This window comes from Dermacentor andersoni, chromosome 5, assembly GCF_023375885.2.
Source record: "Dermacentor andersoni chromosome 5, qqDerAnde1_hic_scaffold, whole genome shotgun sequence".
NCBI lineage: Eukaryota > Metazoa > Arthropoda > Arachnida > Ixodida > Ixodidae > Dermacentor > Dermacentor andersoni.
In genome coordinates, this window is record NC_092818.1 from 99,868,426 (window position 1) to 99,882,248 (window position 13,823).

Genomic DNA, 13,823 nt, shown 5'->3' on the forward strand with positions numbered 1-13,823 from the left:
CACACTAGGCTAATGTGCATCTCGAAAATTTTGACGTGCAGCCGACGTGAAGCCATTGTGACAGGTTTTAAAATTTTTTTTCAGAAAATTAGCGAATTGATGTGACATTGTTGTATTGTGCTCGTATCATTACAATAGCCCTGAAAATTATGTCCTAAAAAGGTACGATTCGATTGATTGTTTTAATTACATCCCAAGCGTTAGAAGTTTTGTGGGCGTCAGCTGACATGATTACGGTCATCCTCGAAATTCAAGCGCACGCCAGGACCTTTTGTCCTGTGTCTTTTGTCTGTCGTGTCTTAATTCAGACTTCTGTTCAGGCGAACCACTGTTTTCTGTCTTCAGTTGTAGGCCATTGACCAAGAGTTTCTTACCAGGAATTTAGTCGTCCTTCTCATATATTTCCCTGCAGACAACGGAAGAAAATTTTAGCTTTTCTTTTAAGATACGTGCTTTCTTTTCTCAAGTTTTTTGTGTAAGCCATTATTCACCTTTTTGGTGAGACAAACTGCAGAGGCGAATTCCATTCTCTATAATTGCGCAAAGAAGAGAAGCATTAGTGTCCTTTGAGCCAACATTATATCAACAATTTTCGCCTACCTTATCACTTGGCCCAAACTTGTACACGGAGGATCATACGAGAGGAAGCCACACCGCACATGTCTGTTCCTTGTTTCCTTCGTCTCTTTATGGAACTTCCAGTTCGGTGCTGTAACTCTCGTGCTACAAATACGTCACGTTGTGCGACGCCTCGTGCCAGCATGCGTGTACTTACGAATTGAAGTAAACGTGAGGCGCAGCTAATGTCTTAGGGAAAAAACTAGTCCGAGCGCGAGAAAGAATTTACAGCGCGCAAATTCCTTCGACGACCGTGTCGCGTTGCAGCGATGTTGAAGACCATCCAGCGACACATCCGCGTCCCGTACACGCTGGTGGTGTTCCTGGTGGTGACTGGCTTTACCACGCTGTTCGCGATGACCAGCAAGGTAGACTTCTTCTACGGGTCCATCGGCGTGCAAGCCATAACGGTCTTCATGCCGGCGTTCGTCGTGCGCACAACCCAGGGCATCAACAACTACATCTTTCGCCGCTGCCACATTGAGATCGTCATCTTCTCCCTAGGAACATTCGGTACGCCATCTGTCTCTATATCCATCGCTTCTCGGCTTTTTGGCTAAAGTCGAAGTGAATGCTCGGTGTCAGAAAAGTAAGGGGGACGTGCTCTTCAAGTTAGGCATGCACTCGGATGACTCTAGCGCCTTCGCACCTTCAGCATTGTCGACTAATATAATACAAAACGCCGGTGTGATTTGCTATTAAAGTTTAAGTGAGCACATTTTATATACGTGCCGTTCAGGAAAGGCAGCTGAGCTGAGTTCAGTTTGTTTCCAATAAGTCTCCCTTTTGTTCACGTGGCTCTGCCTAGACAGGACAGACTGAAAAAGACATTATGGGCTTTTACGTGCCAAAACCACTTTCTGATTATGAGGCACGCCGTAGTGGGGGACTTCGGGAATTTCGACCACCTGGGGTTCTTTAACGTGCACCTAAATCTAAGTACACGGGTGTTTTCACATTTCGCCCCCCATCGAAATGCGGCTGCCGTGGCCGCGATTCGATCCCACCACCTCGTGCTTAGCAGCCCAACACCACAGCCACTCAGCAACCACGGCGGGTATAGGACAGACTGGACAGTGCGCGAATGTAAGATTAAGGAGCACGAGTCAGGTGCACGGTGGCAATGGTCAGTCGCATATTGCCTTATGCTGTGGGGAATGCGGCTGCGCACCTGAGTTCAGCCAGGCTCATCTTGTCGCCAGGCTTTATAGTCAGACAACCCGGGAGATTATCGATTCATGGCACGTGCATAATGTAAAACTATCATGTATCAGTTTTTCTTTTATTGTGTTGCATCAGAAATAAATTTTTGTACATGAATAACGAACTTTCTTTTTAACCGCGAGTGAGTTATACTTGTCTAATGCGAATAAACTTGGAGTTGAGAATCGGCGATTGTGTTCGTAGGGTCATTCCGCGTTCGTGTTTTTTTCTGTGGCGCCGTTTCAAAGAAATTAACCCTTACCAACTCGCCCAGCTGCCAGTTTTACAACCAAACAAAAAGTTTTTTTTTTGTTTGTGCCGAACAAGTGAGCAGGACAGAATTGTAAAGGAACGAACTACAGAGGGACCAACCATGTTTGAGCCTAGGGCGAAGGCATGGGACGCGTAGAAGAGTCTGTTGCTGCGCCTGTTCGTACATACTTTTATAAACAATGAAACCCAGCCTTTAAAACGCAGACAGCAGGAGAGAAGTAGACATACACGTAGTAAATATCTGCAGTCTTCCTCATCATGTCAAAAACGGTAATATTTTGCTACATAACATGCATAAGTTCCTCACATCACGACCAAATACAAGCTCGTTGTAACATAAAGTTCTATCGGCACACCGGGAAACATAGTGTAAAATGGCCGTATAAGGATTTAGATCACTTGGCAAATAAATTATTTACAAAGTCTATATTTACTCCCCACGTGTCTAACTTGGCATAGTGATTTGCCTTAGCCTTGACAACATTTTTATAACTTTTATTTCGATGGCATTTGTACTTATACCAGGGCAGTTTGCTAAATTTTGCTCATGCAGAGAGCTCTGGAGGGCTTGAACTCGTAATATGTTGCCAGGTATATTTTGTCTTATGGGTTTGTCAGGCCTTAGTAGCCTTTTGCTCTTTCTCCCCTGGTTTCTGCAACAGAAACAAAAATAAACTTCGAGTGCGCAGTTGACCGAAACACTTTACGTACACATAACCCACAATGTGTCCTTTGTTTTAGCTCAATATATAAAGGTTGTACAAAAGAAGAAAGATGTATAAACAATGCATTCTATCGGTGCTTACATGTGGGGCAGAAATTTGGAGGCTGTCAAGGAAGCTCGAGGACAAGTTGAGGACTGCAAACAGCGATGGAATGTAAAATGTCGGGTGTAACGCTGAGACAGGAAGAGGGCGGTTTGGGATCAGAGAGCAAACGGGGATAGCCGATATCCTAATTGACATATAGAGAAAAAATGGAGCTGGGCAGGTCATGTAGCGCTTAGGATGGATAAGCGGCGAACCATTAGAGTTACAGAACGGGTGCCAAGAGGAGGGAAGCGCAGTCGAGGACGGCAGAAAACTAGGTGGGGTGATGAAATTATGTAATTTGCAGGCACAAGTTGGAATCCGCTGGCGCAGGACAAGGTTAATTGGAAATCGCAGGGAGAGGTCTTCGTCTTGCAGTAGACATAAAAGATGCTGATGACGATGATGATGATGATTAAATGTACCTTGTATTTAGTTCTCCGTCGACACGGGGAAACCGTCTACGAATCGCGTTCACAGTTTAAGGAGAAGGAAAAGACGATTGAAAATGAGCAGACGAAAGTTTTTTTGGTCATCCACAGGTCCTGGATGGCTTCCTCAGACCAGGATGCCATGGTCCCTGTCCAAAAATCTGTCCCCGTCCACCAGTCGGGCCTGGTCCTCAGGACTTGAGCTGATCAGCTGGTTCTCCCACTGTTGTACCGCATAAAACTAGAAAGAAAGAATGAGGGTTCAGTAATTATTTGCGATGTTTTAATTTGGCCAGAACACGAAATTTGCGCCACCTATTCCCGTCACTTCCGCTTAATTTGAGTTTGGTGTCTTGCACAGTTGTATTAGGACTCTGCGAAACATTGCGGATAGAAGCAGTATAACATTCTGGAATGCTTGAATAAATTATTTTACACAATGGTTATAATCAGCCTACGCAGATTAAATATTTATCTTTCGTCAATCACAAAATGCTTCCTACGTCAACGAAATATAAACAACGTTTCCCCGAGGAGGCAAGGAAAACCAACTGCACACCTCGTTTAATTCAGGGAAATTGGAAGAGAACGTGTGTGATATATACCTTTGAAACGTATAAATAAACCTACGCACTTAAAGCTTCCGTTACACTTCACGCAGAAAGTGGCCCCCATTTCTTTAAATACAGAATTTCCTCCGTTTGTGCTTGTTTCAGAGATAGAGTGTATAAGTGCGACTGTACGAGGACGTAGGAAGAAACAGATACACAGACACAGTGCTTCCCTTTCAACTATAGATTTTATTTTCGTACGCATCGATAAGTATATACCGTACGAGCGGAAACAAACGTAACAGCAAAAAAAGAACATTCAGTGGTGAATTTCGATTCACCACTGAATGTGACCAGTGGTGAGTGTGACCAGGTTCTTGATGAACGCCTGAAAAATGACACCGATGTCGTGAAAGTGTTCAGATTCGTTGACGATTTTCTAATCATATTGAATAACGAAACAGACAATTTTGACTCGCTGGTTTCAAAAACCGTAACCTCGTTCACTGAAGTATTGTCCCCTTTGTCGTTGACAGATGAAGTCCCCATAGGCAATTTCATAAGATTTTTAGACTTGGGATTGTACTTTTCTCCACAAATGACCTGCTGGAGCTATCAGGCGAGAGGCAATAAGCCAGTCCTACCATTTCATTCCACTCATTCAAAACTTGTAAAACGCGCAGTAGTAACATCGTGTTTCAATAATTCTCTGACGACGTCATGTGACCACAAAATGGAAGCCAGTTTCAGAGATCAGGCCAAGCGCCTGGCAGGTTCTGGTTACCCGATGCGTATGCTCACCTCTGTCGCAGAGGGCTTAAGCAGGAAGTGCAAAAGCGAGTCGAATAGAAACAGTGCCAATGCTATAGAGCAAAGAAAGTTGCGGTGGTACGATACACTCATTCCATTTCACATAATCTCAGAAGAATAGCGGCAAAATCGGGGTTGGACGTGGTTTTCTCTGCACCTGAGCGTCTACAGAAGCTATGCAAACAGGTTAACACAGAGAATAACAAAAGGAACGCATGTTCTACTCAACATCGCAAACAATTTGTAACCTCTACTCATAACGTTGTCTATGCCATTCCACTTTCATACAGAAGAACGTATGTTGGTCAAACCGGCAGATGCATCAATGAGAGATTAAAAGAGCATCGATATAACGTCACTAGAGTAATCTCGGGTCATTTGGGTATTCACTGCCGAGATTGTTCCTGCAAGCCCATATTTGAAAGTACTTCCATTATGTATAGGGCTCATAAAGGGTGACGAGGGAGATTGTGGAGGCCTACGAAATTGCAAAATTAGAGGAAAAGTGCTAAGCAAGTCTTTGGTATCGCTATCTAAAAAGGAAACACAATTCCTCGCTTTATCTTTGTGACCACTGCAGTACATGTTTTCCCCGTGCCTTGCACACGTGTACGGTTTATCGAAATTCACCACGTTTGCTTCCGCTCGTACGGTATATATTTATCGATGCGTGCGAAAATAAAATCTATAGTTGAAAGTGAAGCGCTGTGTCTGTGCATCTGTTTCTTCCTACATCCTCGTACAGTCGCGCTTATACACTCTACAATGGATTCTAACCAACTAGCCCGCCAACGTGTTTTAACGTTCCAGAGAAGCGAAGAAACTTTGCACGCGTTCCATATAATGCCTTTCAGCAGGCCGAAAACGAGTGTTCAGTTCTTTTCATTTACCCCTTGACTGACCTACACGCGTAAAAATTTTCTTTCACGTTACCTTCAACATTTCCCACGTTTCTGTAAAAAATAATTTTGGTGAGCAATTTCTTTTTATTCGCAATATTCTAAAAACAGATATGTAATGTTTTGAGGGATTAATCAAAATTAAATAAATTATGGGGTTTTACGTGCCAGAACCACGATCTGATTGTGAGGCACGGCGTAGCGGGGGCTACCGGGCTAGTTTTGACCACCTGGGTTTGTTTAACGGGCACTCAATGCACGGTACACGAGCGGTTTTGCATTTTTTTTCTCCATCAAAATGCGGCCACTGCGGCCGTGATTCGATCCCGCGATCTCTTGCTTAGCAGCGCAACGCCATAGCCGCTAAGCCGCCACGGCGGGATTTTTGTTGGCTTTTAGTCGCCCTAAAAATGTTCCATAAGGCAAAGCTCATAAGGAGGCAACTTGTAACGCGTTAACATAACAAGTTTGAATTCATAGATCAGAATCAATCTTAGTTTGCAAACAAACTCACTATTCTCTCTCGTATTGCTCACGACTACGCGCGAAAAATCGCGGCTGAAGTGCACCGCCCCTACCGTCTTGATAGGGCACCCTTTAAAAACAAGCATTTATTTTTTAATAAAGATGGCTCACATTAGTGCAGACAACTAAAGCTGCCCCTGCAGGACGCTAAATATAAGTTGTCGTGGCATCGTATTGAGTAGTGCAAGTAAGTTTATAAATGATAGGGCACGTTTTCTTTTGTCCTATTTCCTTTAATTTGCCTGCAATATAATTCTATGCCATGTGTGACGTAAGGGTCATTTTCGCTGTGTTTTCTGTCTTCTTAGGGTGTTAGTCTGACAACTGTCCAATTCCACCAGCTAGTCTGTTCTGATTGGCCCGCGGACCTGCTATGGCCGCTCTGATTGGCTCAAAACGCCGACACAGCGGAATTCAACACCGCTTCTGGAATATGTCAGTGTCCTCGATAATACCACCCTCGGTTGGTTCGACCCTGGAAAGTGCGGTATATAACACATCTCTCTACTTGTGGTCCGACTGTTGCAGAGCTACCCTGAGCACGTGAATATATTCTTTCATCCTCAGTAACGCTTATTTTTTTAATAATAATTGACAGCTGCCGTCCGAAGGCATCAATGTGCTCCAGTACGTAGTTAAAAGCAGCACTGCAAGCAATCTTTGACCCACACTCTTTAGTATACATTCCTCTCGCACGCATATTTAGGAACATACAAGCACACCCAAACAGCGCCGTAAACGGTTGTAATAGACTCTCAGTGGTCACAGTGTCATCAATAACATTGTTTCGTCCCACCCCACGTCATTTTCCAACGAAGTATCTTTCGTTGATATTTGTAAAAACTAAACTTTTGTCTGTCATAAGCTATTCGAATCGGGACATTCTGTGCAAAGACTTCGCGGAATAAAAAAATAATGCAAATCTGCAGCGAATGCCGCAATACACCACTTTGTGCAGGTATTACGCTGGCCTTGGCCACCATGTTTGTGATGCACAGGATCGCGGACAGCACGTGGTCATTCCACGAGTGCCTGCTCTTCGGCGTCTACATGTCCTGCATCGAGCGCCAGCCCATGAGTGACGCGCTCTTCGAAGAAGGTATCATGCATTTCCTCTGTCTGCAAGTGCTTCGAACTGATTGTTCACGCTTGCTTCTATAACCGGTTTAATGGCACAGATATGGCATATTGGTGATTTGGCTCCCTACGTTGTCTGTCACGTCACTGTCACGTTGGCATAAAAGAGACCTGATTTAATTAATGCTCTTGTGTCACCGGTCTTTCGACGAATAAAGTTGAGGTGGTACGTAACACAAACCAGTATCTATAATCGCTAAATAGGCAGGTTCAAAAGTCAAGATATGCCAAATGAGGCGAAACATCAGACTTTATGAGTATAATTCAATCGAGGTTTTCATTCATAAGGTTTTTATTCGAGCTCCCCCGACATAGACTAGCCATTATAGTCTGTCATTATCGTGCTTTTTTTTCTTGCTTTTTTTTATACGCATTGGATCAAACAGGGATAGCCGATATTCTAACTGACATGAAGAGAAAAAGATGGAACTGGGCAGGCCATGTAATGCCCAGGATTGATTGCCAGTAGACCATTAGACTTACAGAAGAGGTGCCCAGACAAAGGAATCGCAGTCGAGGGCTGCAAAGAACTAAATGGGATGATGAAATTAGGAAATTCGCAGGCACAAATTGGAATCAGTTGGCGCAGGACAGGGGTAATTGGAGTTCGCAGGGAGAGGCCTCTGTCCTACAGTGGACATAAAATGAGCTGCTGATGATGATGTCACTATTGCCTGTAATATTCGCAGGTCGGTACCCTGTAATCACCACAATGGTGCAGTCTGAGGCACTCTTTAACGCTGTCATGACATGGTGCATCTTCGGCTACTACCGCTTTCACGAAGGTGAGCTGCTTTCTTTTCAATATTGTCCATTTTACGCAACGTTGGCAGGTTATCCTAACTTCTTCGCGTATATTGCTATTAAAGCATACGGCGAGTTCCTTCCAGCCGCATCCGGGAGCGTTAGGGAACTTCAGGGATATGCATACTCATTTCAAGATGGTTGACAAAGCCATTTTTACTGCTTCTGAGGGGCTCGAATCGAATGACGAAGGGAGGAAGGCAATGACTACCTCAGTGTCTGCCATGACAAATGATGCAGTTAAGGTCGCTCCCTCAGCTTGCTGGAGTTCGACGAAGAAGGCCTCTCATACGAGATCCCCTTGCCCGCCGTTTACAGGGCAGGCTTTACCAAGACTATCAGCAAAGTTCCCTCTGCTTTGAACCATTATGCGTGGGGAGGTTCCTTCTCGCGAAACCCTCTGCGGGCAACGTTATGTTTGTGCGCCCCACAGAGTTCCCGGCAAAAATGTCATTGTTGTGCCACAGGTGGCGGCTTCGACCCGATGTTCCCGCTGCAAAACCAGGCCACGGCGATGTTATTGGGCTTCCTGATGGGCACGGCCACCGTCTGCCTGCTCGACGCCACGGCGGAGTTCAGCGGAGACTCGGCCATCATCGTGATCGTGTGCGGCACCTACTTCACCTACTTCTTCCTCGAGAACGTGCGCGGCTCCGGCGTCACCGGCGTCGTCGTTTACGCCATGGCCGTCAACTCGCACCGGTTCGTCGCCTGCACCGACCTGAGCCGCGCCCTCGAAGAGTGAGAAACCCGCGTTTTATTGAATAGCCATAGCCATTTCTTACGGATCACGAACGAGGCATTGCGCTATTCCGTCTGTACTAAAAAAAAAACTGCACGTGTCTGCTTCACATTAGTTTTAAACTCAAGACGTTTCGAGTGTAAGCCGAATGTCCTAACTACTGCAACCAGGGCGCTTCGACTGAAGTGGAGAAATAGTACGGGCATGTAATGCAGCTCGACGCATGCGCGGCGAGGCTATTAGAGGCGCCACTTTGAGCATGCTTCACCTAGAACTAATCCGGCGTTGCAGGCACTGGAACACTATGCACGAGAGTGAAAAGGCAGATTTCCTTGCCTGCAATCAGATTCCTTGTCTGATAAGTAATAAACTTGCAACACCATAGAAAGTGTCAATCATTTCGCGGTCTCCGTATATCGCGATATCATGCTAGCGCATTCTAACTGACATAAAAGCATTGCGCAACGCTTATGTGTACGTATTTTTCAGAGGAAATGTTCGTTTGCTCTAATTATCAATTACGTATCGTTCTCCTAGACAAAATTTTTTTAGTGCAGGTGTTCGAACTTTTGCGCTTACACGTTATCATTTTACCCAAGTGAGTTACAATGATAGCATATTACCGATGACTCTCTCTCTCTCTCTCTCTCTCTCTCTCTCTCTCTCTCTCTCTCTGTCGATTCCACTAACGCACCTCGACCAGACTCTCCTTTCTGACTTCACCGGGAAAAAAGTCTGCGCGCGTCCATAGAAAAACGGCCTCGTGACTCAGGTCGTGAAGCTTGTGCTTTTTACCTTCCTTGTGTTTGTTTTCTCTGCCCTTAATACCACGGTTACAAAGTCCTTAAAGTGGGCTACAGCGCCCCTGCCTCGTTCGAAGTATTCACTTCGGCTCAGATAGCGTTGTGTTACTGTTGCTTCGATGAGAATCAGCTTGCGGAGCCCCTTTCAAAGTCTGTGTCTCCGAGTTGTCGATGAGAGAGTTCAATTACGGAAATTCTTATGTATGGATCGTTTAGGGCCATTACTAAAGTGCAGTGTCGGCTACTGCCGAGGGGCGGCGCTGTCGACTATTTAGCTATAAAGCCCCTTGATCTTGGAAGGGGCTTTATTATAGCAGGAGTGAATAATGTCAGGTTGTTTCGACTTCTTTAGTGCGACGGTCGCTACTAACCTACTAACCGCTACGCGCTCCTGCAAGCGGCAGGCAGATCCGCTGACGACCACAGTGCATCGTGTTTTGGTGTCTGTTTCTAACTCAACCTACTTGCGTCGGGCTCCTGCTAACGAACTTTAAATCCGCTGTGGGAGAACCTAAAAAACAAAAAAAAATCAGTTTGAATAACTTGCTTCAGAGTATGAACAGTGCACCATTCTCACGCGTTGTTTTCTTCTTTCTTTTTTGGCACAATGCACACACACCTTGTGTAGGCCTAATACATTTCGTCTATATACTGCAGAAGATATACTCGAAGACATGGGCTCTTCTAATAATTATATGTCGGCAAATACCCCAACAAGCAGTACACCTGCCGCCCCCCACCCCGCCCCCGTAGATTTTCACTATGCGGTCGTTAGAGCTACAGTTACGGCCAACCTGTGATTATCGTTTTTGTCTCTTGGTTTGACAGGTATTGGCATATACTGTACGATGTGACGGGCACGCTGGCTTCTTGCGTGTCAGCTTCGTACACCGCTGTGCTCCTGATCCAGTACGCAGCCACGCTTGACTGGGAAGCGTTATGGACATGTTACGTTGTCAAGACAGCCATGAGGTAATCGCGCTTTCTTTTGTGTGTGGAGCATTGCAATTTAGTAGTCGCCAATCATTTACACCTAACGAAATTGCCCTCCGGCGTTATAATTTGCTTAAAAAGTTCAATGCCTAGCCACTGTTTCATGTCCTCGATTCAAATAAAGTCAGGCATATTAAGTTTCTCAGGAATTATTAAACGCATTGAAAACGTAAGCCTATGTGAGGGGTTCCTGGTTAACCAGTATTATAACTATAGGGCTAGTTAGTTTGACATGAGGAAAAGTTGAACAGCGAGAAATACAGACAGAAAAGACTATCTAAACACACACAGACACTGAATAGGGAATTTATTTTACCTACTTAATGTGCGGGATTCATGTACTCGCCTATACAATACCGCAAGCAAACTGAAAAAATAAAAATACAATACTGACAGAATGTTAATTAACTCACCTCCTTTATGCCGGAACCAAAAACTTAGATTATCTCGCTCACTTAAATAAACCGGCTATTAAGCTTTAGAGGGAGCAAGCTTATACAGCCATCTTTATAGTAGCTCTTAAGATGTTAATTGGTAAACTCAGACATACCCTTTCATAGCTCTTATTAGCCTGATCCAAACATCATTCCTGCTTATCACCCGACGTGGTACACTCAGAGGTATTGTGCCAAAAAAGAAAAAAGATTCCGGCAGCCGCAACCCCCCTTAAGCGCGTAGTGATGCGAAGCACTGTTGTATCGTTAGACGGAGCGTTCTCATGAATTCCGTTGGCTTTCTGAAGCAAAACTGCAACTTTTGCGTGTGTGCGAATTGGCGGTATGGGCAGCGGGAATGACACAGTGCTTGTTAGAGGTGAAGTGTTTTATTACATTCAAGTGTTAGAGATGATTATGCGCAGTATGTTCAATTATGGACAAATCTGCACTTTGAAAATAAGTTCAATGTCCGTTGGTTCACTGATTCCATTGATGTGTAGCGGTCACATTTGGCGATTCGTTTCCGTTCCAGTGCGCCAGCACGGCCCTCTGACGTCTGAGCCGCTTAGCGACGACGAGAGGCCTCGGTGCACTTGTGCTAACGTTCCACGAACTTGGCTGATGAGAAAAGCTACTTGCGGCGAGGCATTATGATGGGAAGCGCTCATGTAGAACAAAGCGGAGACTCTACGCAGCTTCCACAGCGTACTGTATAGAGATGGACGGAGCGAGCCCCTATTCATAAATTAAGAAGTACTGCCATCTCTTACGAGCGCGTAGGGCTAACGTCAATGTCACCAATTGCCACTTCTTGCAAAAAGCCCGGCCCACTTTCCTGAGAAGCCGAAAGCGAGTGCGTCATGCCATATGGGATTGCACACAGTTTCGCCGGCACTTCGGGCACTATCTTTGGGATCGACCCCCGTTCTTATACTGCACTAACTTTGATATCGGCTCACAAAAACGGTTAGACAGATGGCAGGAAAGGCCACGCTACACTCAACAAGAACGATTGGCAGTAAAAACGCCAACTCCTGTATATCCTCGGTTTTTCCGACAGGTGCCTGGCGGTGGTGCTGTTGTACCCCGTGATCGGGCACTTCGGCTACCAGGTGACCGTTCGCCAGGCCATGGTGCTCGCCTGGATGAGCGTCAAGGGAACGTTCCTGGGCTCCATCGCCACCGTGCAGCATCTGCGGCGCGAGAACGTCTACACGGAGAGCATCGCCAAGGTATACGTGTTGCGCAGAGAACGGTCATAGATGGCTCCATCCTTCACGTATTTCAAGCGGTATCGACTTTGTAGGGCTTTCTGTTCCTCCAACCTAGTCTACGTCGATAGACTGACATTGGTTCTCTTTATTCCTATTGCAGTCGTACCTGTACGCTATTGGTGACATGGCGCTCTCGCAGCTCATCAATGTCACCTTCCTCCCGGTGGTTCTCAGCGCATTGGGTGCGTATGCAAGAAGAAATACCTTCGGCACGGTGCACGTGTGGGTCTGTTAGCTGGTGACATATCAAGAAGTTGCGCGAACATGGGACGTCACCTAACGAACACAGAACGCAGCGTTGGAGCATTCAACAAAATGGTTGCAAAGGAAGCGAATCGCAGTGGCGGACTTCATGGAATAACAAGCGCTGTGAGAACATTTAGGAAACCTGCAAGCACAGGGGGGAGACAGCTGATGCAATCATCTAATGTACAGCGCAAGAACACACGGATGAAAACGAAGACGACCTAACCTAACCTAACCTCGCCTAACCTAACAGCGGCCGTCCTGACGTCTTCGTTTCCGTCCCTGTGTTCTTGAGCTGTACATGCGACAAAGCTTAACCGACTTGCCCAAATGTCAGTTCTCTGAATCTGATGCAATACAGGAAAATTTTAGTTCGCTGGGAGAGCGCTTCGTTCTGTTTAATTTGACCTAACCGTGAGGATGCTGTTGATGTTTGCGAAGATGATCCTTGGTGTCCGTTCCGAAGAACGCTCGTGGTGGTTTGTGTGTGCTCGCATGCAGGCGTGCTGGAGGTGTCGGACGTCGAGCTGCGCACCATGCGCGACGCGGTGGTGTATCTGAAGGAGGCGACCGACACAGCGCGCACGCTATACATGAAGGACGACTCGTTCCTGCTGGCCGACTGGCACTGGGTGACGCGCAGCACGCTCGTGCGGAACCCGCTCGAGGCCACGTTCCGCTTCCAGTCAGCCATGGTGAGCCACTGTCCTCTGTCTGCTCGTCGTCTTGCGGCAGCGAGAATGCGCAAAAACTGTTTGGTTAATTGGTTATACATATCCAAACCACAACAAGTTGCCTGTTACCCCCGATCGATAACCGGAGCTTCGCAGCTAAATTCGACCACTTGGATTTCTTAAGCCTGAAGCCAAGACCTTGTACAAAGTCGTATTTGCGATCCATCCACATCAGGATGCCATCGCAGCCGCCGAGAACCAAACCCAGGACTTCGTACTCAGAAGCAGGGCGCCAGTCACTATAGCGGCATCTTCGGGTGGTCGTTTCGGAGCTCTACAAAGAGACAATATTCTATTCGGTCCGGCCACATCCGCTTGGTCCTTTCAGGTTGCTTAAATCCGACTTGGAGCGCCCCGATATGCTCCCACCGTCGACGCCGGAGCAACTGCCAGATCCACCCGGTTTTCGGTCTCGTGAGCGCTATGCTGCTTCCGTCAGCGGGCTGTGTGCAAACTCGTCTCGGTCACTTACGTGGGTTTGTGGCTGTGCTCTAACTTCGCGCTGTCATGCTTAGTGCGCCTCACGTCGACAAT

At 46.3% G+C, this 13,823-nt stretch overlaps 1 protein-coding gene across 1 annotated transcript in view; it reads left to right on the top strand.

Annotated features, from left to right (window-relative positions):
* The first annotated feature begins 887 nt into the window (after positions 1 to 887).
* LOC140218560 (sperm-specific sodium:proton exchanger-like) overlaps positions 888 to 13,823 on the top strand; it is a 40,440-nt gene continuing 27,504 nt past the window's right edge. The window contains exons 1-8 of the mRNA XM_072288344.1: positions 888 to 1,131; positions 7,078 to 7,218; positions 7,946 to 8,041; positions 8,528 to 8,801; positions 10,434 to 10,577; positions 12,096 to 12,267; positions 12,410 to 12,491; positions 13,057 to 13,250. Coding sequence (XP_072144445.1) covers positions 888 to 1,131; positions 7,078 to 7,218; positions 7,946 to 8,041; positions 8,528 to 8,801; positions 10,434 to 10,577; positions 12,096 to 12,267; positions 12,410 to 12,491; positions 13,057 to 13,250 — 1,347 coding nt within the window. The remainder of the gene's footprint in view (positions 1,132 to 7,077; positions 7,219 to 7,945; positions 8,042 to 8,527; positions 8,802 to 10,433; positions 10,578 to 12,095; positions 12,268 to 12,409; positions 12,492 to 13,056; positions 13,251 to 13,823) is intronic.